The sequence below is a fragment of the Mandrillus leucophaeus genome, unplaced genomic scaffold, assembly GCF_000951045.1.
Source record: "Mandrillus leucophaeus isolate KB7577 unplaced genomic scaffold, Mleu.le_1.0 Scaffold190, whole genome shotgun sequence".
Lineage (NCBI taxonomy): Eukaryota > Metazoa > Chordata > Mammalia > Primates > Cercopithecidae > Mandrillus > Mandrillus leucophaeus.
Window position 1 is genome coordinate 3,456,355 of NW_012101921.1, and position 27,085 is coordinate 3,483,439.

Sequence of the window (27,085 nt, forward strand, 5' to 3'; positions counted from 1 at the left end):
AGACAGTTTCATTTCGGGTTCTTACATGGAATTACTTGAAGATCAATCAGAAACAGAATCAGATCAGTCATTTTAATACAGAACCCAATTTTTTTTTTTTTTTTTTTTTGAGACAGAGTCTTACTCTGTTGCCAGGCTGGAGAGCAGTGGCACAATCTCAGCTCACTGCAACCTCCACCTCCCAGGTTCAAGCGATTCTCCTGCCTCAGCCTCCCAAGTAGCTCCTGCCACAGCCTCCCAAGTAGCTCCTGCCACCACGCCCAGCCAATTTTTGTATTTTTAGTAGAGACAGGGTTTCGTCACGCTGGCAAGGATGGTCTCGATCTCTTGACCTCAAGATCCACTTACCTCGGCCTCCCAAAGTGCTGGGATTACAGGCATGAGCCACCGCGCCTGGCCAGAACCCATTTTTAGTAACCTATTTATATTATTTTATCCTTGAAAATATGTAATACAGGTGTCTGTATTTATACATATCAGCACCCTTTACAGTTCAAGAATGTGAAATTTCTAGGGTGTACCCTGTTCTTTGTAAATAATATGTGAGCACTTTTTTTCTTTCTTTTTTAGAGACAGAGTCTCCCTCTCTCTGTTGCCCAGGCTGGAGTGCAGTGGTTCCATCATAGCTCACTGCAGCCCCTACCTCCTGGGTTCAAGCGATCCTCCCACATCAGCCTCCTGAGCAGCTGGGATTACAGAGGTGAGACACCATGTCTAGCTATGTCAGCATTTTTTCTATATGGACTTTAACAGCTGATCTCCAAACTTAACAAGGTTATTTCTCAGTGTATACACTTCAGTAACGTTTACTTGTAATTCTATAAGTAAACTCAGCTGAAAGTGAAAAGTAGCAAACAAATCTTTAAAAACATAACCAGAGGTTTGTCTGGTGTGCTTTGTTCACTGTTGAGCCCATTCCTACAGTTTTTTATTTGAATCCTCAGTAAAATTACTGGGTGCTCTGTAGCAGTGTTGCTCGCCATTCATCTGCCCAGCATTCTCTCGATGTGATCAGGTAACTCCGACCCCTCGTGTGGAGGGGTCTTTTAACTCTGGGTCTTCCAGGAACAGAAGCATTCTTACCCAATTCTGCATGATAACCTTGCTTCATCTAAACCCACAACTCTTCTTTTCTGTCACTTACAGTCAGTAATCCATCAAGCCTTTTACTTTTGCCTAATCCTTTATCAAATGTAAACATATTTTTAAGATGACCTATTTTTTTCTGTGCCTAGAACAAGTTAAAAAATAGTCACACGAGTCTCCCATAGCTTTATGAATGATTATTATTTAATTCTTGGGCCAGCTCAGTCACAATTTCCAAATACCACATGTCCCTGCAAGTTGTAACAGGAAGGGACTGTGAACCACTTCCATTGCATTCAAGGCCTGCATGGATCCAAGAGGCACAAATAGAGTCTTAATGGTTAAAAGACCTGAGATGTCCTATCAAGAAAGAAATACATGACACTCTCATTTCAGACATTCAGAGCAGTCATGCACAGTCAGCAGCTTCACTTCCATTTTCCCAGCCATGGTTTTCACTATCTGCTAATGAGATGATCCCTTATTTTGAAAACAACTATTCCTAGGATGACAAGAGCTGGAATAAATGAATACAAAATCAGAAAGTTCATTGTGAATCTAGATGTTGCACCTGGGCTGGTTTCCTCAATGAATTGAATTCCTTGAGTGAAGGCACACATTGGATTAGTCATCACAGAAACATTTGAGCTGCCTGTCAAGGAAAAGATTGACAGTATCAGGTGTGGTTTATCTCAGGTAATTTAATCAACAAGTATTTACCAAATGCTTGCTAAGTAGCCTTATTAATGAAAAATACAGGACACTTTAGCAAGCACAGAGTTTACAATTTGAAGAAGCAAGAGTGAGCAGTTCTGGCCTTTGGCCTCATTTGAAGATGGACATGCTTTTGTTTCTATTTTGAGTATAGATTAATTACCACATTTGTGATAAAAATCATAGTCCCTTAGCACAGGCTATCCTAAAGTTACTGACATTATCACTTAAAATTATTTAAAACACTACTGAATTCAGCCATATTATTTGGTTGTCTTTGGAGTGGCCCTGAGATTTTTTTGGTGGGTTTTTTTTTTTTTTTTTTTTTGAGACACAGTTTCACTCTGCTGCCCAGGCTGGAGTGCAGTGGCTCGATCTTGGCTCACTGCAACCTCACCCTCCTGGGTTCAAGTGATTCTCATGCTTCAACCTCCTGAGTAGCTGGGTTTACAGGCATGCACCACCACGCCCGGCTAATTTTTGTATTTTTAGTGGAGACGGGGGTTTGCCATGTTGGCCAGGCTGGTCTCGAACTCTTGACCTCAAGTGATCCACCCACCTCGGCCTCCCAAAGTGCTGGGATTACAGGCGTGAGCCACTGTGCCCAGCCACCGTGAGATTTCTAATGGCCATGAGGTCCTTGTCCTGGTCCTACTTCTGACTTTTGCCAAAAGTGGCTTTACTTAGCTGTGTACGATGTACATTTTGGGGAAAAAGAAGCCACTTCAGCCTGCTTGAATGTGTTCAGTAGATACAGAAACTGAGTCTATCCCGAATATACTAGAGTTTACCTCGGTGTACATAAGGTCTGTCATTTTCTAACAACATCCGAATGTCCCTTACCTATTGACCTTTGACAGGAGACTAACTTGACTACTGCTTATTTTCTTTCATTTTAAAAATCAGAGAAAATGGACCGCATTTCAAGACAGAGTTTTAACTTGAATTATTATGAAACACAGCTTTTATTTCAAAAATACATTTCCTCCAATAAATTGCTTCCTCAGAGTAACATGCAAAAATAATATCCCCAAATAGAATACTTACCACAAGTGAAATTCAGTCCGTAGAACTCATTGACTAAAAGAATCTCACTGCAATATTTTTGGAATGTAAAATAACTGATGATTTTAAAAGGAATGGGCATTTCTTGTATGTTTCTTAAGAAAAAGAAAACAAAAATGAAATTCAGTGGGCTCTGGCAATAGTCCTACCAAATAAAAAGAAAGGCAATCCTTATGTTTTCCAACATGAATATAGTTTTCTATCTCTTTATTGTAAAAATGATGCTCACTATAAAAAATACCTTCAAACAACATTGAAAAATATAAAGAAATACCATTGCCTAGAAATAACTGTTAACATTTTGACAATATATATAACATATGTGTTTATAAAGTTTTATATAAGTGGAATTAAACTCTTCATGCTCTTTCCCAACCTACTCTTTCTGCCAAACATATGTCTCAGACATCCTTCCAAGTCAGTAAGCATAGTACTTTGTCATTTTTAGTCACAGCTTGGTAGCCTGTTACAGTGAAGACCTTAATTTAACAGTTCTCTCAAGTAGACAGTTACTGTCTAATTATTTTGGTAAGCACTATTGATATAAACATACAAGAAAATACAGACCTAACACATACCAATTGGAGGAGGAGATTTGTGATTACAGAGAAAGTTGAAGGTACCAGTGTAGAAAGTTAGAACTAACCTAGAATACGAAGGAAAAAGGAAGGAGAGACCGAGCCAACATTCATTGTGAAAATGTAATATGTCTCCACTCCAATCTATGTCAGGTGAAACTTTATGCTGACACTGTGGTCTTTTTAGTCCACCATATATTTCCTGTCAATCAAAAGATTTAAAATTCTTTCTGGTTGCAAGACACTAGTTCTAGGAGCTTGAGAACTTCAAAAGACGTATCCTATCCCTAAAGAACCCGTAATGTAGTTGGAGATATAGACTATATCCTTAAAACTATAAAAATACACAGTAGTGAACTATTTGTGCCAAGAAAGTATTAAAATAAAATGTGTACCACACATCCGTGCTGTTCTTGTATTTAGTATTTATGGTTTCACTTATTTCCAAGTGGTCCTCAAACTTTCAGTTATTGTCAGTTTCCTAAGGCACAACATTGAATTAACCACATTGAGAGGTTACTAATTGAAAAGGATACGTGGGACTCTGGGAAGGAATTAGGGGAACAGAAAGGAAATTCTAGGAAGGCAGAAATGGTATGAGTACAGGCATACCAAGGGCTGCATATTGGACTGACTGGGCCAGAAAGACTGGAGGAGAGGATGTGAAGGAACAGTGGGAGGGGATCTCAGAACAAGAGCCTGAGACAGCTATTTCAGGGCCTTGCCGTGAGTTGAGGTTGAATGAACACGAGTGAGAAAGGTCACGTTGAAATCAGCATTCTGAGAAAATTAACGTGACTTCAGCAAGAAGGATGGCCAGAATGAGGGCAGAGTAAGAACAGAAAAAAAAAAAAAAAAAAAAGCAGACTCCAACAAAAGTTCAAGTTTGAGATGACAAAGGCCTGGAGTAGGATGCTGGCCATGAGAGGGTGGCTGTCTAGTGGCTAGGGTGGTATCTTTTTGAGGTAGGAACTGTGCACCTTTGTTTCTGCCTATACCACACGGAGTCAAACAAAAATGTTCCAAATGCACCTATGGTTTGATATCAGAAAAGAAAACCAACATGATTTGGTGAGTGATGCAGTGTGTATACAGTTCAAAGACAGAGTCATTCACTTATTCACTCAACAAATAATGTTTGCAGGCCTGATGGTCCAAGGCCTAATTGGGCTGGCTGCTGAGAAGGTCTAAAATGATGAATGAGACATAGCTGCTGCCTTCAAGAGGCGGATAATCTATTACTGCAAAGGAAAACCATGACAGGAGGTAGCGTGTGATAGGCTGAGAGAGAAAACAAAGGGGGCCTTCAGAGAGAGTGCGCCTCTAGCCTTGGGAACAACCAACAAACTTTGTGCAGGTGGCAGAGAGAGACAAATGGATCAGTGAAAGGCACAGACAGAAGGAGAAGCAGCGGGAGGAACCATAGATCTAGATGTATTGACATGACATTGTCCACATTATGTTGGTTTGTGCTTTTTTGGTCTCTTTTTTTGAAACTGAGTCTTGCTCTGTCACATAGGCTGGAGTGCAGTGGCGCAATTTTGGCTCACTGCAGCCTCTGCCTCCTGGGTTCAGGTGATTCTCCTGCCTCAGTCTCCTGAGTAACTGAAATTACACGCACGTGACACCACACCCAGCTAGTTCATATTATGTTGTTAAATGGGAAAAAACGTATGCATATTTTATATCTTATACAACAGGATGATTCCATCTTTGTTAAATTTTATATCAAATTCTAGCAAGAACTACATCAAAATTTAACTCTGGGCTCTGATACTTCAGGTAACTTTTACTTTCTTCCTCATCCATATTTATATTGTGAGCATTTCTTCCCCCAAGAACTTCATGATTTTGTAAGCAGAAAAAACAGCAAAGCTAATTTCCTTTGTGTTTAAAGGAGAAGGGAGCCAACAGCACAAATGCCACAGGCAGTTCACCTAGAAAGATGATGACTGGGCAGGAAAATGGGTAAACGGAATGACTAGCAGGTTGATGTGGCCTTTAAGAGCAGAGTTTTAATTCAGTGATGGAAGTGGAATTCATGTGAAGCCTTGGGATGTTAAGATTTTGCAACTAATCTGAGAGCATTTAGTATTCTTTGCCACTGCCTACCTTTTAAGAGCAAATTAACCACCAGGCGCAGTGGCTCACACCTGTAATCCCAGCACCTTGGGAGACCGAGGCAGGGAAATCACTTGAGATTAGGAGTTTGTGACCAGCCTGGCCAACTTGGTGAAACCTCATCTCTACTAAAAATACAAAAATTAGCCGGGTGTGGTGGCACGCACCTCTAATCCCAGCTATTCAGGAGGCTGAGGCAGGAGAATTGCTTGAACCCAAGAGACGGAGGTTGCAGTGAACCGAGATCATGCCACTGCACTCCAGCCTGGGTGACACAGTGAGTGAGACTCTATTTCAAGAAACAAAAAAATAAATAAAGAGCAACTAACCTCCTTTTCCTAAAAACCCAATACAAATGCTGCTTATGATGGCATTACTTCCAGATAAATCCATCATAAGTTGAAAATATTATAAGTTAAAAATGCATTTAAGGCCAGACGCGGTGGCTCACGTCTGTAATCCCAGCACTTTGGGAGGCCGAGGTGAGCGGATCACCTGAGGGCAGGAGTTCAAGACCAACCTGGCCAAAATGGTGAAACCCCATCTCTACTAAAAATACAAAAATTAGCCAGGCATAATGGTATGTCCTGTAATCCCAGCTACTCGGGAGGCTGAGGCAGGAAAATCACTTGAACATGGGAGGCAGAGGTTACAGTGAGCCAAGATCATGCCACTGTACTCCAGCCTGGGTGACAGAGTGAGATTCCCTCTCAAAACAAACAAAAAACAAAACAAAAACACATTTAGGACACCTAGCCTACCAAACATTACAGCTTAGCCTGGTCTGCCTTAAATGTGCTCAGAACACTTAACATTAACCTACAGTTGGGAAAATTCGTCTAACACAAAGCTTATTTTATAATAAATTGTTGAATATTTAATGTAATTTATTGAATCCTGTTCTGAAAGTAAAAAACAGAATGATTGTATGCCTACTCAAAATACAGTTTCTAGGCCTGTTGCGGTGGCTCATGCCTGTAATCCCAGCACTTTGGGAGGCCGAGGTGGGCAAATCACTTGAGGTCAGGAGTTCGAGACCAGCCTGGCCAACATGGCAAAATCTCATCTTTATTAAAAATACAAAAATTAGCCAAGCATGGTGGCACACACCTGTAATCCCAGCTATTCAGGAGACTGTGGCACGAGAATCGCTTGGACCTGGGAGGCGGAGGTTGCAGTGAGCTGAGATAGCGCCACTGCAGTTCAGCCTGGGTGTAGAGTGAGACTCCGTCTCAAAAAAAACAGAAACAAAATACGGTTTCTACAGAACGAGTATCACTTTCTCAAAAAATCGTAAGTCAGGGATTATCTGTACATGAAATGGCACCAGATTAACTGAAACAATGATTCAAATAATATAAAAGAGGAGATGCTGCCCAAGGTTGGCTCTGTACATTGCTGGCTTGACTCTTGGCGTGATTTGATTTCTGCATTTTTCATAAATATTAACAATCCACTTAAGCAACATGGACAAATACAATGTAATGGTCTTAGTGTGAAAAAATATCCTCCTTGATTGAGCAAAGCCTAGTTCACTTTGCTTTATATAATATCTCACCTTCATATAACTCACTACAATTTATAATGTGTTTTCACATTGATTATTTTCTTTCCTTCTCATGATCCCTTGAGGTATCATGGTGAGGCTGAAATAGTGATCTCTTTTTTGTAAATGAGGAAACTAATTTAGGTAGAAAAGAGACTGGCAAGTGGTAGAAGAAGTTTCTGACTCAGGTCAGCCTCTCTCAGGAAGTCACATGCATCACAGCCTTCATAGTGGTGTGACTTGAGCAAAGTCAAGTCTGAGCTTCATTTTCTTTTCTGAAAATGGATTGCTCTGAGAGTTAAATAATTAAACACACACACATATAATTTTATATAGTAGATGCTCAGTAATGTTTTTGCTTTTTGACTTGAGTTTTAAAAGTTTAAGTCAAAGAAACAGCCTTCATGTTTCCTTGGGGACCCAGGGATTACTTACTAGATCCCACTCATACCGCCTGCCTGGGATCGTTTTTTAGCCTTTTAAAATTTTCTGCCCTTTTTGCTGCTGCTTTTTAAAAATGTGTGTGGATGCATTTTTTCCTGGTTATAAAATGATACTTGTCCATTATAGAACATTGATAAAATACGGAAATATGAAGAAAAAATTAAAATCAGTATCACCTAGAGATAATTACTGCTATCATTTGGTGCATGTCCTTTAAGCCTTGATACTGTTTGGAGCAGTCTTTTATCCTGTAGGCTCTTTTTTTATCTGACTAGTCTTAATTCCTAAGAATAACTGGGAATTGAGAACTGCAGTACAAAATCAACAGTACCAGGTCAGAAATGAACTAATATATGCAATTTATTTAGCCTGTCATGTGGGCTGTGAGTTTTTCCTGGAACATCTGGACTGGTTTTCTTCTCTTGGTATAATGGCTTATTACATGTGAATCATATCATAACATAAACTTGTCAGTTCCTGATTCCCAATAAAAAAGACATTTTATTGGACAAATGAACAGTTCAAGGTCTAAGGCAATAATGATTAACGAGCAGTACAAAAGCTCCAGACTATAAGGTAATATCCATAACCACTATCAGTTCTCTGGTATTCCTTTACTTCAGTCATTATTAGGTGATCATTAATAACAGGTTATCCCAATCTACATTTTTTGAATTATGATATCTTACCTGACAAATCCAGATCCAATAAGCACCCCCGCAATGGACAGCAGAGCCACTACACTGTTGACTATATTTGGATTTTGGATGATACCAAGTAGCACAAGAGTTAGAAATTCACCAATTAAGTGGGGGGCCAAGAGAGCAGCAGAGAAATATCCAAATCTGGCAGCCTCAGGATGTAAGCCCAGCGTCCTAGAAAAGCATAAGCTCTTCAGTTTCCTCTCCAAGGGCTATCATTTAAGAAAAATACTGTGCTTGCCTCTATGAATAAACCCTTGGTAGTGAGTGGGTGGGAGGCGTTTGCAGGGCAAGCCACACTCCCCTTTGAAAGGTCTTTTCGGAACAGAGCCAACATGAGACTATTTATTACATCAAATTGTTCCCATTGGCTGCAGTTCACTGGGAGCCACCTTTTCCCTTTCACAGCTCCTTCAGCTCTCATAGGAAAACATTAAATTACTTAGACAATGGTCACAACTCACTGCAGGAAGCAGGCTTGTTGAACTCTACAGGCTTCTTCATAAATAACCATGTTCTGCCTAGCCAGCACCACACCTACCTTAATGTTAACGGGCTCACCCAACCCGCCTCCCAGCACCCCTTGCCTGAACTTCATCTCTGTTCTGTGGGATTATTGCCTGTGTGAAAACCCCTCACTTCTTGTGTCCTCGATCAGGTTAGCCCTCCCCAGGCCTACTCCATTCCATTCTTGTCTTTTATTCTACCAACCCCTTCCACTGATTTGACCTTCGTTTTCTTTTTTGAGACAGAGTTGCACTCTGTTGCTCAAACTGGAGTACATTGGCTCATTGCAACCTCTGCTTCCCGGGTTCCAGTCATTCTCCTGCCTCAGCCTCCCAAGTAGCTGGGATTACAGGTGTGCGCCACCACACCTGGCTAATTTTTTTGTGTTTAGTAGAGATGGGGTTTCGCCATGTTGGCCAGGCTGGTCTCGAACTCCTGGCCTCAAGTGATCCACCCACCTCAGCCTCCCAAAGTGCTAGGATTACAGGCATGAGCCACCGTGCCTGGCCTGACCTTCGTTTTCTGGCAAACAAACCACCCTATATCCATGCACCTTTCCTCTTCTATTCCTTTCTCCAAATTACATTTCCCTGGTGATAGCATGTCTTCAATGACCATTAGGCATGGCTGCTCTTTATCCCATTTGTAGAGTAAGCAGAAAAGGTTGGCGTGTCTTATACTCACCCCTCCTTACCACTTCCTCTTCAAGGCCATCTACTTTTCCTCTGTACAAATCATGAAGTTTGCCTATGCTATCAATGCCATTCCTCGTTGTTGTCTTCTGTGATGTTTAAAACATTCTCTCACCTTTGATTATTTTATAGCATCTGGACCAGAGTCATTCTTTCTGCTCCTCTCCACTATCATTTTCCTCAAGCTCTTTAACATTCCTGATGAGCCATCCACATCAGTGGTTCCTAATTAGCTAATCTCAATTCCAGTGGCTCCAGCAACCTAATCTTCATCACTCACGTGTCTTGGACTTAAATATCACTCAAAACGGTTCCACTCCCAGGATTTCAGAGTCTGAGGACACCCTCTCTGATGATGGCCTCAGGCCTCTCACTTCCCCAGTGCCCTCACTGCCACAGATGCTGGGCCCCTTCTGCCATTCTTTGCCTTATCAGTTCCCACAGAGACCCTATTCTCCCTTAAGCAATGGAAGGTATGCTGGACAATGCCTATTGCCGCACTAACTGGATCCCCTCTGCCATCTTGCCTCAGCTGGCCCCTGGACCCCTAAGATTTCCTCATTGTGTCTTGAGTTCTAATAGCACGTCCCATTATGACTGATATAAACCTCTACTTTAAAATTTCCCCTCCCCAATTGCAATCTCTCTCCCCAGTGCTCAGCAGCTGAATCCACCTTCCATTTTATGAATTTCTTGATATCTTCATCATCTCTATTTTTCATTCTCTCTCTCCCCCTCTCTCTTCCCGCACCCCATCTTTGAAAGTGTGACCCTAGCTGCTTGCATCCTTGATCCCATGTTACTGATTCCCCTATCCCTACCTTGGTCTACTCTGGAAACTTCCTCTTTGACTTATCCAAATTTTGACTGCATTTTCATCTACTCTCAATCTGATGTTTTTTGATGGTCTTGTCTACCACATGCTAAAACAACCATTTTTTGAACTTGATCATGATTAAAGTAACTGCCCCTTTCATCCTACCCTGTAACACCAAGTTACAGTATCTGCTTCCTCCATCTTACACCTTACCTTCTTGTAAACCTGACTTACACCCCATGACTCTACCAAAGCTCTTTTTGGGAAAATTGCAATGGCCTCCTCCCCTTATGCCTCAGCTCCTTTAACCCCTGCAATATCGAAGTGTTTACAACACTTCCTTGAAACTCTCTCCCTCCTCTTCCTCTCTGATGCTGCCCAATCCTGCTTCTCTTTCTGCCTCCCTGATCACCCTCTGCCGCCTCTATTGGCTTGCTGTCCTCTTCCCACCCTCGAATGTGTCAGTTTTAAGGTTTTACACTCAGGCTGTTTTCTCCCTGCCCCTGGGCCCCCCATGCACCTGGGTCCCAGCCACTTCAGAGCCCTCTTCTCTGGCCCAAGCCCTGCCATGAATGCGGGACAGGCCATTCCCAGGCATGTGTCGTCTTGTTGGTTTGTTCTCAGGTCTCCCCCAGCCCACAGTTGGGCTATTTACAATAACATTAATGTCCTGGAAGATAGGACATTGCACTAGACACTGATGGGCAAAGTGTAGATCCTCCGGAGCAGAGAACTTCACCCTGGAGCTCTCCCTGCAGAAGTCCCACTAGCTCCATGACTCCATGGGAGCCCGGCCCTGGGTGAACAGAACAACCCCTCACCAGTAGCACACACTGCTGAAAATCATCGTGGCAATGACACTGAAGGGGAGGACGTGCAGCACGTAGGCCAGCAGCATCTGCCACTTCTGGTAGAGGCCATCCTGACTCTCCTGGTCGCTGACAGCTCGCAGCACAGGAACTGGGAATGGAAGGCAGGTTTCAGAAGTCAGTCACCACCCAGCTGAAAGAGGGAGGGCTAGCCCAAGCTGAACGTGAGGTCTGTCAGGGCTGGATGGTGAGGACCAGCTAGGGGGAGTTCCCTAGTCATAGAAGGAGGGGACCTGCCATCCACAGGACAATAAATTTCCACCCCAGAAATCTACACTCTACCTGAATTGCAATACAATTGCAAAAGATGTCATTTATTTCCTTCTCTCTAAAGTGAGGAGTTGTCACCAATTCAAGAAAAGTACATGCAAAAGGGGCATGAATAAGTGATTTGAAGCATTTTGTCTCCTTTCTGTGCAGGACTCCCCCCGGCCCGCCCCGCCCTGCCCCTGCCACCAGCAGCCTGCATTTTAGACTTGCTCTCAGAAGGCCAGGCAAACCCCACAGATGCAGACACTTAGCATTGCCCCTCATGTCAAGCTCTAGGGCAACTTCACAATAGCAAAGTCCTTCCGTCTTTTTTTTTTTTTTTTTTGAGACGGAGTCGCTCTGTCGCCCAAACTGGAGGGCAGTGGTCGGATCTTCGGATCTCAGCTCACTGCAAGCTCCGCCTCTCGGGTTTACGCCATTCTCCTGCCTCAGCCTCCCCAGTAGCTGGGACTATAGGCGTCCGCCACCTCGCCCGGCTAGTTTTTTGTATTTTTTAGTAGAGATGGGGTTTCTCCGGGTTAGCCAGGATGGTCTCGATCTCCTGACCTCATGATCCGCCCGTCTTGGCCTCCCAAAGTGCTGGGATTACAGGTTTGAGCCACCGCCTGGCCAAGTCCTTCCGTCTTGTTCCCTAACAGTGTTGCCTTTGGGGAATCCCTCTAACGCCAGCTTCCTGCAACGTTAGGCAACCAGGTGTTGTCTCTGGAATTCCACTGAATTTGAAAATTAGGTGCTGGCTGTCCTAAAACCAGCTCCAAAAAGAAGCTAATGGCACACAGTTGGCCTGGTCGCTGAGCCCCCATGGGCCGTGCATTCGAGGTGGCCAAGATGAGATAGGAGGAATGATCTTTTGAAAAACTCCTCAAACTCTCCCCACCAGTGCATTGTCACTTCATGTTTCCCTGGATCCTTAGCCCCTCAGAGAGATCCACCTGGTGAGCTCATTCATATTAATGTGTTGGTAACTCAATAGTTGCCTTTCCCCAGAGAGGGAATCCGTAGAGGGCCGGGTTGAGCTCAGAGAAATACCTTTACAATGGTGGACTTTTGTAAGGTTACAGCTGGAGAAGGGAGGTGTTTAGGGAGAAAGAGGTGCACTTCCAGCACGTGGGCACTTACACAGATTCACAGCGTTGAGCATGCCTGTGTACGGGGTGGAGCCCACAAACATGTAAAGGAGACCCACGCGGTCCTGGATAGCACCATTTAGCACATTGTTCTGGACCCGCAGAACGAAGAAGAGGAGGAACAAACCCATGGTCAGATTCTGAAGGAGACGCATCATCACTGCCAGCTTATTTCTCACCAAGTTTCTTGTCACTCTCCTGAAAATAAACAACCCTGTTTTAATTCCTTTTCAGAACTGTTATTGGGGGATGGCTAAAGACCTCCAACGGGCATTGCTCACATTTGTGAGCCTCTTACCTCAGGAGAACGCCCAGTTTGGAGAAAACTCCGGGAGAATCTTTGGTTTTGAAAGGAACCATCGGTAATGTTTTCAGGTGTTTCGTTCTTTCAATATTCTCCAAAGTTTTATGACAAATTGCTGATTTCTTGTAGGCAGATTCTATCATCTGGACTCTCTTGTAGGTTTCTATTTCCCTTTCCTTGCTTTGGGTATCCACTGACGTCAGGTCCACTAAAAGTTTTTCCCAAAAGATGTCACCCATGTGTTTTTAAATGCATGCATGCACATGGATATACAATTAGTACAGGAGTACTGGCCATAATACCTCATCCCATCAAGATAAAATTTGTGGTTAATGCCCACCTATAAAATCAGAATACTTTAAAGCATCCCAGCAGGGCCTTGAGGATCCCACTGGGATTATCTGGGAGAATTCCCAAGCTCAGCTAATTATGCTCTGATAAAGTAGTAGCAGTGCGCCAATTTGTTTGAGAGAGATCCCCGACCTCATTCTGATAGTCATCTTTGGCAAGTTAATTGACCCCGCCAAATTAATTCCTTGAAGAGTACAAAGCACAAAAACAAAAGCAAAAATCAAACCCACTAGAGCTCATGTCATCCAGGCAGAAGTCTGAGATGAGACAGTTTAAAAAACATTCATGATGGGGAATGTGAAAGAAAAACTTACTATAGAAGTCAAACGGGTTTGAATGTTCAGGACAAGGGTAACCGCAGTCACTGAAGAAATCAAGCATTTCCACTGGTGTGCCACAGAAAATCAGCTCTCCGAAGCTCAGGATGGCAATTTTGTCAAAGAGCTGATCAGACAACAGACGAAGTTAGTGTGTGATCACAAGGGTAGCGATGCACTTCAAATGTCTCCGGGAACACTGATGCAGGCCCAAGGTCAAGTATTCCTTACAGTCGCCATGTCCTTATGGGAAATGCATTTCTAAGCAGTCAGTCCTTCGATGACCTTGGCCCTGCATCAGTATTCTTGGAGACATTCGAAGTGCATCGCTACCCTTGTGAGCCTAGGCTACCACTGTGGGTCACGCTGCCTCCCATCCTGAGGTCCAGCTTCATAGCTGGGAGAGACAAGCATGACTGAACCTGCGGTTAAGTCCCAGCCAAGCCAAGTGAGTGACCTCGGGCGAGCTGGGGTGGGTCTTAGTTTGTTGTTTTGTTTTCATTTTAAATCTCGGCTCCTCCTCTATAAAAAGCAAATAAAAGCTAACTAAAGGGATACTGGGCAGAGAAAGTGAGATTTTTTTGGAAGGAAATCTGTATGATTTCGTGGAAAAACACAGCCTTTGAAGCCAACTTGGCTGTGAAAGCCTAATGCTAGCTTTTTACTATTAATAACTGTGTGATCTTGGCTCAATTAGTTGTTGTTGTTTTGTTGTTGTTGTTGTTTTTGAGACGGAATCTCACTCTGTCACCCAGGCTGGAGTGCAGTGGCATGATCCCGGCTCTCTGCAACCTCCTGGGTTCAAGTGATTCTCCTGCCTCAGCCTCCCGAATAGCTGGGATTACAGGCGCACACCACCACACCCAACTATGAAGTTTGAATCGTTGCTAAGTTTCACTCTTTTCCTCCGTAAGGTGAATATCCTGAAACACACCTCATGGGAGTGTTGTGGAGATGAAATGAGCTATGTATAGAAAGTATCTGGAACATGGTAGGTGCTGAAAGAAGTGAATTTTCATCCTTTGCTCTTTCCCTTTCAGGAGCTGTTGTCTCCAATTGCTCTAGTACTAATTTTGTTTGTTTGTTTGTTGGTTGGTTGGTTTGAGATGAGGTCTTGCTCTGTCACCCAGGCTAGAGTGCAATGGCATGATCATGACTCACTGCAGCCTTAACCTACTGGGCTCAAGTGATCCTCTCACCTCAGCCTCCCAAGTAGCTGGGACCACAGGTGTGCACCACCATGCCTGGCTAATCTTTCTTTTTCTGTCTTTTTTTTTTTTTTTTTTTTTTTAGAGATGAGGAGGGTCTCACTTTATTGCCCAGCCTGTACTCAAACTCCTGGCCTCAAGTGCTCCTCCTGCCTCAGCCTCCCAAAGTGCTGGAATTACAAGTGTGAGCCACCGTGCCTGGCCACTGGTACAAATCTTACCCCTGCCCCTGTGATTCCCAGCTCAATACACCATAGACCCGGCCTTTACGAGTTGAATCCCTTACCTGAAAAAGCTCAGAACGGGGCTGGTGAATGGTGAGAACCACAATTCGGTTCCTGCGAGCCAGTTCCACCAGGAGGATGACAATCTGATTAGCAGTCATGCAGTCCAGGCCTGTGGTCGGCTCATCAAACAGCATGACCTCTGCCAGCAAAGAAGGGCCAGACTTCTGAGGCACTGCAGAGCCCAGGCTCTGTGCTTAAAACTCGGAGTTCTGAACTGTTCCTTATTGAGCTTGCACCACATCCAAACAGTGTGCAGTGGGAAGGAAACATGTAAACTAGCTTTCAGCCTGAGCTCAGGAGAAAGCACCTGCTGTGGAGGGGCCTAGTTCCCAGCTCTGGAGCACATGTGGGGCTCAAATCCTCGAGGGTACAGGGAGTAAGAAGATCAGGCCTCTTACAGGGTACTATGGGCCATCTGCGCTCTGCTCAGGGCACCCTGCCAGAGAACAACGGCTGGCAGGCTGGCATCAAGTTGTTTTAAAACAAGACTGAGAGGAGGCTGGTCAAAAAGACAACCCCATTTCATGTCTGTAACACTTTCCAACACCAGCAGGGTCTTTGCACAGAAAAGAAAAAAAATCTGACCAATAAAACAAGGTCTGAAGTGTGGCAGGCATTTGGGTTCTTTAGAGGGTTTAAAGTAACTTATTTCTACCTATGCAGTGACAAGGGGGCCGGGCGCAGTGGCTCACGCCTGTAATGCCAACACTTTGGGAGGCCGAGGCAGGAGAACGGCGTGAACCCGGAGGCGGAGGTTGCAGTGAGCCGAGATTGTGCCACTGCACTCCAGCCTGGGCGACAGGGCGAGACTCTGTCTCCAAAAAAAAAAAAAAAAAAAAGTCCTTATGGCAAAGCATTATGAGACTTTTGCTTGAAGCTTGAATTATGATGGGACCATCTTTCTCAGCACGAGGATAGAGTGGGAGCAGAGAGAAACAACCTGGAGAATAAGAGAGACCCGGGAGGCCAAGCACGGTGGCTTACGGGAGGCCGATGCAGGCAGATCGCTTGAGGCCAGGAGTTTGAGACCAGCCTCACCAACATGGTGAAACCCCCACTTCTACTAAAAATACAAGAATTTGCCAGGTGTCGTGATGCACACTTGTAATCTCAGCTACTCTTGAGGCAGAGGTTGCATTGAGCTGAGATCACACCGCTGCACTGCAGCCTGGGTTAAAGTACAAGACTCTCTAAAAAAAAAAAAAAAAAAAAAAAAAAAAAAAAAGTGACAAGGGCTCTTAAAAACATCTCTCTTATTTGCCTTCTGGTGACCAAGCACCATCTGAAGAACAGGCAGTCCTGGTCTACCACAGTGCAAAGAAAGGATCCAGATGCAGTTTGTCCTCTCCAACTGCATATGAGTGGCAACGTTTCCCCAGGTGATAGGGAAAATGACCAAACCAGGCAGAGGATCGACTACTCTGTTTTGATACTCCCTTCCCCACAACATACACACTTTTGAGTTTATCGTTCAAATTCCTATTTTAATTCCTGCCATTTCATGAACACCTGGGTCATACCAAAACTCACTGGCTCTCCCCAGCCCACACAGTGGTATTCCCCTGGTGAGGAGAAATGATTGGCCGGGCAAGGCTCCGTGTTCATGGAAAATCCCAATGGAACACTCCAACACCAATGCAACGCTTCCGGGTCCAGGAGCTGTTTTGTTTGGATGATGGAATCACATCAGGAAATGAACTATACAGCATTTCTGAAAAAACTGGGTCCCCAATTTGAAAAATCTATGATTTCAGTTGCACACAAACCCCTTTCCGAATGAGGACTGTGAAGACAGGGCCCAAAGTATCTGCAGACACACAGAAGATGTCCAGACAGCAACTAGTAACAGTTCTGGGTGCCACTTACTGGGATCCTGGAGCAGCTGGGCTGCGATGGAGACCCGGCGCCGCTCACCAGTGGAAATGCCCCCCAAGTTGTAGTTGCCAATCAGTCGGTCTGCCACATGACTCAGACTCAGCTCTGCCATGATGGCCTCCACCTGCAGGAGACACAAATTACAGGAAGGCTGGGCGTGGCTGTGGGTGCTATTTCAATTCACGGGCTGGGGAGGACATGAAAGAGGCAACACGCCCCCCAAGAATCCAAGGGCCACTTCCAGACTCACCACACCCTGGAGAAAGCACGTCTTTGCTAATAATATGATCCAATTTGACTTAAATCGTAATATAATACATGTGTCAGATTTAAATAAATAATATGCATTTTTTAAAACGTTCCCAGAGGCTGGGTGCAGTGGCTCATGCCTATAATCCCAACACTTTGGAAGGCTGAGGAGGGGGAGTTGCTTGAGGACAGGAGTTTGAGACTAGTTTGGGGAACAAAGAGAGACCCCGTTTCTACAAAAAAAGAAACAATAAATTAGCCGGGTGTGCTGGCACATGCCTGTAGTCCCAGCTACTCGAGATGCTTAGACAGGAGGATGGCTTGATCCCAGGAGGTTGAGACCACAGTTAGCCATGATGGCACCGCTGCACTCCAGCCTAGGCGACAGAGCAAGACCCTGTCTCCAAAATAAAATAAAATAAAATAAAATAAAATAAAATAAAATAAAATAAAATAGGCCTGGCATGGCGGCTTGTACCTGTAATCCCAGCAGCACTTTGGGAGGTCGAGGTTGGTGGATCACTTGAGGTCAGGAGTTCGAGACTAGCCTAGCCAACATGGTGAAACCCCGTCTGTTCTAAAAATACAGAAATTAGCTGGGTGTGGCGGCGGGCACCAGTAATCTCAGCTACTCGGGAGGCTGAGGCAGAGGAATTGCTTGAACCCAGGAGGCCAAGGTTGCAGTGAGGCAAGATGGCGCCACTGCACTCCAACCTGGGTGACAGAGCAAGACTCCGACTCAAAAAATAATAATAATAAACAAATAAAATAAGATTCCCTAGAACAAAAACTGCTTACACTTGCTTCAGGAAAATTAGCCAGGAAACAACAGATACTTCATTAAACTCCTATTTGCAGGAGCCACAGTCACTGCAGCCCATACAGAAAAATCCCCCAAAGTCATGATTACAATATCACTTACTTTAAGTGTTTGGGTTTAGAAACTTTATTATCATAAATGCTTTATATGTTTAAAAAAATCCAACCTGATTTGAACTAAACCTGTTTCCCACTGTATAACCCAAATAAGTGCTGGGGTCCCGTGTGGTACAACCTCCGTGTGATTTCGCATCAGAGACATATAATCCAGCCTTCAGAAGCAATTAAAAATAATTCCAATCTTTATTTGAATGTATTTAAGGACTTTAAGGGGAACCCAATTTATAACCCCCAGCCACATCTAAAATCCCCTTTCTTCCAATTCTCTTCACTCTACTTAAACCCTGCAGCTCCCTGAAACCCTTTTTCCTCCTCATTCTCAACGCCCCCAAAACAATAACAACTAAAAAAAATTCTTTACTGACTTTCTAATCAAGAAGCTTGGCTTTTTTCCTCCCTCTCTCTCTTTCCTTCCCCAGCTTATCTCCTCTCCAGAGACCTGTTCACAAATCTGTTTCTGTCCTCCCGTACTGATTACCTCTATCTGCAGAAACCCCAGGGGGAAAGCAGAAAGAGACGGAAGGTACTCATATGGTAATGAGTTTTGTTTCCAGACACCCCTAATAAAGCCATGTTATGAAAATGGAAACAAAACCATTGCATTAAAAAACAATAAGCTAGATTGCAGAAGAAGAGGGAATGACTTGTGGACCTACATTCAAGAGGAGTCAGGGAGTGGGGTTGACACCTTAGAGGTAGCTTTGACCCACCCAAAGAATGGACATGTCTGAAATAGGTACAAAGGAATAACGAGAAGGTAAAAAATGCATAAATAAACTAGCATGATATATTCTGGAAAAAAAGAAAGGTCTTCTCTTGCCATCAGGGTAGCAGGATCCTGGAATTAAGCTTTGCTTGACACTGTGAGATTTCTGTGCTCACCAGCCAGGGTAGATTTCTGAGCCTCCTTCTAGAATGTCTCTATAACATCATAAGGAGTAAGCTTGCCCCTCCTGGCTTGGAAGGGATGGACAGAGAAGACATTTACTTAATTTGTCTCAGAGGTTTCACACCCCAGCAGCAATGCTCTCCCATATTTTGGAAACACTGTTGGAAATGGAATTCAGAGTCCTTGTAAGGAATATTGTAAGGACCTTGTAAGGATCATTGGGATGATCAAGTCCAACCCTCCATGCTCTGTGCTTTCACATAATCTGATGTATTCCTCACATCAAACCCAGGAGAAATGCATTCTTACTGTATTTTTATAGAGGAGAAAACAGAGAGAGGTCCATAACTTGCCCAAGATAATGCCACTAGCAAATGGCAGGGCCAGGATTGAGAGGACTGTCTGGGCTCTCTCAAGCAGTCCAGGAAGCCTGAGCCTTAGCCAACAGCCCCGCAGACACAGCCTGCTCACATTGGCCATGCTTTATTTCCAGGTTCTTCCATGGACAGAAGCAGATCTGCCATGCTGTCTCCTTTATTATAATCAGCACTTCCTTCCCACTGAATTACTTGTCAGGATTTTACACGCTGTGGGCTGGATTTGCTCAGAAAAGACTCACAATTGGAGAGAACTCTGCTATCAGGAGTTCTCCTGCTCCCAGGGAGCTGTGCCCCTTGAAGGAGGCATGTCCACCTGTCATTGGTTCCCTGGGTGCTTGTGGGCCTTTCCAGTCTAGAGAGAAATGAAGTAGTTTCCAGGTAAGGTCCCAGGTGGGTTTACTTGTGACTGCTTCCAAACTGGAGACCATTAAGAAAGAGATTGGAACCTAGAAGGAGTTGACAATTCATTCGTTTCTTCCTTCATTAACTCAGTCCAGTTTGGATGAGGCAAGTTCAAGATGTCTCCAAGCAAGCTGAGAAAAATCAGTGGCAAAAATAACTATATCTATTTAAAAAAAAAAACAAAAAACAAAAAACAAAAAACTATATCTGCTCAAACAGGGAACTTGTAGAACAGCATGGTCCCAGAGAAGGGTAGTGCAAGCCACAGACAGAAGTGAAATATTTTAGTAGCCATATTTTGAAAAGTAAAAAGAAACAGGTGAAATTTTAATAACATATTATTTACAGCCAAAAAATACCATTTCAACCTGTAATCAATACTTTTTGAAATTTATTTATTTATTTATTTATTTGGTTGGTTGGTAAAGACAGGGTCTCCTTTAGTCCTTCAGGCTGGAGTGCAATGGTGCAATCATAGCTCACTGCAGCCTCTACCTCCTGGGTTCAAGAGATCCTCCTGCCTTAGCCTCCTGAGCAGCTGGGAGTGCAGGCGCACAACACCACACCCAACTAATTTTTGTATTTTTTGTAGAGACTGAATCTCGCTATGTTGCCCAGGCTGGTCTCAAACTTCTAGACTCAAGAAATCCTCCCGTCTTGGCCTCCCAAAGTGCTGGGATTACAGGTGTGAGCCCACCCTGCCAGACCTAAAAATTCTTAACGGGTTTTTTCACATTCTGCTTTTCTCAGACTCAGAGTCTGAAATCTGATGTGTATTTTGCGCTTAGAGCACGTTTCAGTCTGGACTAGTGACATTTCAAGTCTTCCAAAAGCACATGTGACTAGGGGCTGCCCTCTCAGGCAGCACAGGGTACACGGTGCAAGGCGCAGGGCGCGCTCTAGAGTGAAGGAGTGACGAGCAAAGGGGAGTAATGGGCAAGCGTAGGCGAAGAGAGGAGGGCAGCGGGGGGTGCAAAGGTACTCAGTTTGCCTGCTGTGAGCGGGGGGCTGCACCCACCTTCTGCTGGAAGAAGCCGGGGTTGCCGCGGCGGATGGCCAGCAGCGCGGTGTAGCGCAGCGTCTCGCGCACGGTGAGGCTGCTCAGCAGGGTGTCGCTCTGCAGGAGACTCGGGCGTCAGTGTAGCCCGAGCCCCCGGGGCGGGCGGGTGGCCAGGGGTGTGGGGGACGCGCTCACCTGCAGGACGTAGGAGAAGCAGTCCTGGAACTGCTCCCGGCGCAGCGTCCGGCCGTTCACATACACCTCCCCCAGGAAGGTCCCCGTGCGCCGCAGCCTCCCGGACATGGCGTCCAGCAGCGTGGTTTTCCCGGAGCCTGTGGGGCGACAACAGAAGGCCCTGGGGGAACCCCTCTATGCCGGCCTTGGAGGAGCTTCCCGAGACCCTCTGTGTGGGCATGACCCCGCGTGCCAGGAGTGCTACGTGAGGGATCCTGTTCTAGGTATTAAGGATACAACAGGATACAGGCCCTGCCCTGTAGAACGCGCACTGTGCATGCAGCAGTCTCACGCGCAAATGAGTCTCTGGATTGTCCCCTGAGTGAGAGGGGACATGCCATTTCTTTCATCTGGGTCAAGACCGAAGGTGCTTTCTCTGCTTGTTCGTTTGCCTTTAAAACTGTTTTGGATTGAAAAACAAAATACCTATAGGTATCAGAATAAGAGGAAAGCCAAGACTCTTGGAAACGTTTGGATCCTAGGACGGATTTCTTTTTGTGGCCCCCCTGGGGCGGTCTGGTTGTACCTGGATGTATGTGACATTGTCTAGAGCCTTGCTCACAAAGCAAGGAGCATCAGCAACCCCTGAGAGCTTGCCAGAAATGCAGAGCCCCAGGCCCCACCCGCGACCTGGTGAGTCAGATCTGCTTCAGTCGAGGTTGAGAAGCACTGGCTTGGTAAGTCCTTTGGTAAAACCAAGTTGGCCACAGCCTACACTAGAGCCTGGGGCACAGCCTAGCTGGATGTCACTAGGAAGGTTCCCACAGAGGGGTTGTGGTGAACTGCCTGCCTGCTGGAGGTGACTGCGGGATAATGCTTGCCTTGGTTTGCTTTTTTCTTTCTTTCTTTTTTTTTTTTTTTCTTTTTGAGTGAGACTAAGTCTCGCTCTGTCACCTAGACTGGAGTCCAGTGGCACCGTCTCGGCTCACTACAACCTCCACTTCTCAGGTTCAACCCATTCTTCTGCCTCAGCCCCCTGAGTAGCTGGGATTACAGGCATGCACTGCCACACCCGGCTAATTTTTGTATTTTTAGTAGAGACGAGGTTTCACCATGTTGGCCAGGCTGGTCTCAAACTCCTGACCTCAGGTGATCCTCCCGCCTCAGCCTCCCAAAGTGCTAGGATTACAGGCGTGAGCCACTGCTTTGTTCTAAGGTTAAAGGTTAGGTGATGCCTTTAGACAACAGCCTGATGACCCCTCAGTCATACTGGACACAAGTTTACCACAGACCCAGAGTTCATGGAGACAGAATAGACCTCCCAGGCCTTTCCTATCCAAGGAGGCTGAAGAGTTGGGATTCATAACAGAGAAATAGGCAGGAAGTTCTGAACTATCTGGGAAGATAGCAAGAGAAATCTGCTGATGAGATGGCTGTGCAGAGTCAAAGAGATCTTTTGTTGAAATATTATTATTATTATTATCATTATTATTATTTTGAGACAGAGTCTTGCTCTGTTGCCCAGGCTGGAGTGCAGTGGCACAATCTCAGCTCACGGCAACCTCCGCCTCCCAGGTTCACGCCATTATTCTGCCTCAGCCTCCTGAGTAGCTGGGACTACAGGCGCAAACCACCACGCCCGGCTAAGTTTTTTGTATTTTTAGTACAGATGGGGTTTCACTGCATTACCCAGGATGGTCTCAATCTCCTGACGTGATCTGCCCACCTCGGCCTCCCAAAGTGCTGGGATTACAGGCATGAGCCACTGCACCCGGCCCTTTATTTATTTATTTATTTATTTATTCATTTATTGAGATGGAGTCTCACTCTATCGCCCAGGCTGGAGTGCAGTGGCAAGATCCCAGCTCACTGCAACTGCCATCTCCCAGGTTCAAACAATTCTCCTGCCTCAGCCTCCCGAGTAGCTAGGATTACAGGCATCTGCCACCACACCTGGCTAATTTTTGTATTTTTGTAGAGACAGGGTTTCACCACGTTGGTCAGGCTGGTCTTGAACTCCTGACCTCAGGTGATCCGCCTGCCTCGGCCTCCCAAAGTGCCGGGATTACAGGTATGAGCAACTGCACCTGGCCCTTGTTGAAATATTTTGAAGAAACTTGCTTGTTGCTATGAGAGGTACAAAGATGAATCAACTCCCTTAGCAGCTGTCTTCTTTTCTAATGCATAACTGACAAAACTCAGAATTAGCCCCAGCGTGTTCAGGGGGTGATCAGAGTGGGGAAAGAGAGGAAAACCCATGACAAAGAAACAAAATGTGACTTCATTGGGATTGTCTTTCAAAATGTGCCCTGTAATTTCCCAGTCGTGCGGTTCTTCTAACCAGAGCCACCCTGGCTTTACATTTTTCGATCCAATCTGAACTCTAACAGAAGCTGCAGATATCCTGCAGCCTGAGTCCCACCCCACCACTTCATCAAAACTGGCCTCCCCAGGGATATAAAATCCACTTTATTGTTGCCACATCCAGCGTATACTTCTCTGGGAGGGATCCCAAGACAGAACTACCCAACCAAGCCACTTCCAGAGCTCTGATTCATAGACATTCTGAGAGATCATGAATGGTGTTGTTTTAAGCCACTAAACTGTGGGATACTTTTTTTTTTTTTTACAATAGATAATGAATTTAGTTTTTTAAAAAGCATGTCAAATATTTATTAACTCATTAATTAGGGAACCAGCAAGATGACAAAGCTCATTCAAAAGAAGATATGAGAAGCTGGGCGTGGTGGCTCATGCCTGTAATCCCAGCACTTTGGGAGGCTGAGGCAGGCAGCCTGAGGTCAGGAGTTCACGACCAGCCTGGCCAACATGGTGAAAACCGATCTGGACTAAAAATACAAAAATTAACTGAGTGTGGCGGCAGGCGCCTGTAATCCCAGCTACTCAGGAGATGAGGCAGGAGAATTGCTTGAACCTGGGAGGTGGAGGTCGCAGTGAGCCGAGATCATACCACGGCACTCCTGGGTGATAGGGTGAGTGAGATTCCATCTCAAAAAGAAAAGAATATGAGAAATTGATATGTATAGACAGTGGGGAAAAGAAGGTTGGAATAAGATAACAAAGTTAGACACAAAAATGGTTAATGCCCTAAAGGGCAATAAAACTATGACATTTGTAGTTTTCTTTTGTAACAGGACAGAAATCATTTGCAACTAAATAATCTGCAAAGAAGCATCCAATCCAGAGTCTACGCCCTCCTCAACAGCAAATAACAATTCAAATGAGTTTCAGTTGGAGTTCCCCTGGAGTCAGATGGCTCTAGGCAGGCTTGCTTTAGACTACGCTCTAGTGAGACTTTGAACATATATGTCATCATCTTTGGCCTCGCTAATAAAGATTTGATAGATAACACTGCTTGAGATAAGACACCAATGGGATTGTCATTTTATGCAATACTATGGAGTAATTCATAAAATTACTTTACTCCTTTATTCAACAAATATTTATTAAGCACCCACTATGTGACCGACCCTGTTCTAGGTGATAAGGATACAGCAGAATACAGTCCCTGCCCTTGTAGAAGTTGCAGCCCACTGTGGATTCATTTCAGTATAAAGGGTAGGCATTGTCCGAAAGCCATGATTAGGCATCTCATCAGAAACCAACCCACACCCCCACCCCAATCAAGAGCTCCTCCCGCTGTCGTGCTGTAGGTGCGTGAAACACAACATTGGCCTTTGGAGTGCACTTCTGAGATGGGGGGTTCCATCTCTTGTTGTTCTTAGAAGTGAGACACACTTCTGAGAAGGGTGCTAAATGTCACCCTGTTTAATTCTTTATAAGGATGACAACAGGTGACAGTTTGTTAAAGGAGAAGAGGCAGGTTTTTTTTCTTTTTAAAGAAGCGCTCTGCATTTATCAAAAGGAAGCTGAGAATGACCCTGCATGTTACAGTACATGTGTACAGCTAGATATTGGTTAAAAATGGAAATGAGAACTGACAGAAAGTCTTTGAAAAGTGTAACAGCTTTAGTCAGTGCTATGGTCTGACTGTTTATGTCTCCCTAAAATTCATATGTTGAAATCTTACCCAAGATGATGGTATTAGGAGCTGGGGCATGCAAGGAGGTGATATTGGGAGATGATTAGGTTATGGAGAGCTCTTACAATTGGGATGAATACCTCAGAGACCCCTCCCCACTTCTGCCACGCAAGGTTAGGGTGAGAAAATGGCTGTCTAGGAGGAAGTCTTCCTCACCAGACACTGAATCTGTTGACCCCTTGATCTTAGATTTTCCAGCCCCCAGAACTGTGAGAAAAAAATTTATGCTTTTTATAAGCCACCCAGTCTATGGTATTTTGTTTTAGCAGCCTGAATGGACTGAGACAGTCTGGGAATTCCTTTTTTTTTTTTTTTTTTTTTTTGAGACAGGGTCTTGCTCTGTTGCCCAGGCAACAGAGTGCAGTGGCACTATCTCAGCTCACTGCAGTCTTAACCTCCTGGGCTCAAGCAATTCTCCCACCTCAGCCTCCCGAGTAGCTGGGACCACAGACATGCACCACCATGCCTGGCTAACTTTTGTATTTTTTTGTAGAGATGGGGTCCCACTATGTTGCTTAGGTTGGTCTCAAACTCCTGGGCTCAAGCGATCCTCCCACCTCAGCCTCCTAAGCTGCTGGGATTACAGTCGTGAGCCACTGTGCCCAGCCTATTCTCTATTCTTGATTGTATGTCCAAAATATACCATCATAAAACAGGACCAGTGGAATCAAAGATAGGGGCTTAATGGGCATTTTTGTGCTTATTTAATCCTTTTCCTTTCTCTTGGCAGTGTACAGATAGGGGAAACTGTGTTTTCTGAGTACTTTTATATGCTATGGAACTGTGGGGCCTTTTTATATTTTGAAATATGAATTCACGTATATGTTAGGCAGGATTTTATCCTCTTTCAAGGATCTTTCTAAAGATTTCACGTTGGTAGCAGGTTCCATTCACAGTCAGACATCATTAGATTTCATTCTAATATCAAACCTGTGGCGTTCTTGCTACAACTTAATCTGTTTCTTCAATGTGGAGTTCAACTCAAGCCAAAGCCTTTTTAGAATCCTCCTTCCCCAGCTTACCTGAGCTTCCTAGGATGCACATAATCTGCCCGCTCTCCACGTACAAGGAGACATCTTTGAGGATCTGCCTGGTCCACTGCTGCCGGCAAGATGTGACGTCCCACCAGGGCCTCACGCGGTGGCTTTAAAGGAAACCCCAGGAAGGCAAAGGCAGCTTGGGGCCCTGGAAGGGACTACACCTGGGTCCCCAGCATTGATCCCAGCTGTGCCCCACCCCAGTTGTCTCCGGACAGGCTCCTAACGTCTCTCAGCCTCAGCGCCCTCCTCTGTAGAACCTGGCAGATAGCGACGGAGGCTGTCTGTCACATAGGGAGGGGGCCTGTGCTGGAGTTGCTCCGAATGTCCTGTCCGTTTGGCTGGGAGGTGGCTGTCCCTGCATTCCTTCACCAGGTTTCAAGATTCCTTGCATTCCCAGTACCCCCGTTCCCATCCACAGAGGGCAGGCCGTAGACACTGGGGTAGGCAGGGCACTGCTGCCACTTTGTTTATGCCCAGGCCCTTCCCTGGGCAGGGGGAGGGGCCATTCACTGTCACTCCACGTTTCCCAGCACAGCCCTTCTCCCTCTCCTCTCTCCACCCGATCCACTAAAGAGGGAACCCAAAGTCCCCAGGCAGACACCTAAAGCGTGAAGAAAGGCAGCAGAGGGTTGAGTGCAGAGCCCCCGTGCTCCTGGGGGAGCAGCAGCAGCAAGGGCTCTGCCTTACCTGACACTGTAGGAGGCATGGAGGATGCCCAGGCTGTGAGGCTCCACGGCAGTGGCAGGAGCCCCCTCCAGGGAGCTCTGGGAGCCCCTGTTTACTTGGAGACCCGTGGACCCTCCGGGGCTCAAAAATGAGAGGTCACCCATGGCCAACAGGCAGCAAAGCTGGGCAAATTTTCTGGTGGCCTGACCCTGCCAGAGTGGCTTCAGTTGGGGAGCCTGGGGCAGACTGCCCTGCCTGCTCCACCTGACCCTGGAGTCCCTCGGGATGGCAGGACTGGGACTTGGCCACGGAGACCATTATCTGATGTACCTTTAGCCAGCGCGTCCTTATCTTGACAGTGGGCAGAACACACACATGTTTGTAGGTGGGCTTGCCAGAGAGGA

The 27,085-nt window shown here is 45.3% G+C and overlaps 1 protein-coding gene across 1 annotated transcript; it reads right to left on the reverse strand.

The window, feature by feature from the left end:
• Positions 1–813: 813 nt before the first annotated feature.
• Positions 814–26,978, reverse strand: ABCG5 (ATP-binding cassette, sub-family G (WHITE), member 5). The gene is made up of 13 exons (XM_011978199.1): positions 26,703–26,978; positions 25,998–26,119; positions 20,934–21,070; positions 20,757–20,855; positions 16,871–17,003; positions 15,004–15,143; positions 13,507–13,636; positions 12,836–13,049; positions 12,530–12,735; positions 11,093–11,231; positions 8,244–8,429; positions 2,848–2,960; positions 814–1,738 (listed from the first exon to the last, which is right to left on the reverse strand). Exons 1-13 carry the CDS (start codon positions 26,843–26,845, stop codon positions 1,545–1,547), a joined length of 1,956 nt encoding a protein of 651 aa, XP_011833589.1. The 5' UTR covers positions 26,846–26,978; the 3' UTR covers positions 814–1,544.
• Positions 26,979–27,085: the final 107 nt, after the last annotated feature.

What these genes read in the sequence shown, in the direction of transcription:
- ABCG5 (XM_011978199.1), bottom strand. Translation starts at nt 26,845, where the DNA reads ATGGGTGACCTCTCATTTTTGAGCCCCGGAGGGTCCACGGGTCTCCAA. An exon ending in CATGCCTCCTACAGTGTCAG is followed by an intron (nt 26,120 to 26,702) that starts GTAAGGCAGAGC and finishes TTTCCTTTAAAG; the next exon opens with CCACCGCGTGAGGCCCTGGT. An exon ending in CCGGCTTCTTCCAGCAGAAG is followed by an intron (nt 17,004 to 20,756) that starts GTGGGTGCAGCC and finishes TGTCTCCTGCAG; the next exon opens with GTGGAGGCCATCATGGCAGA.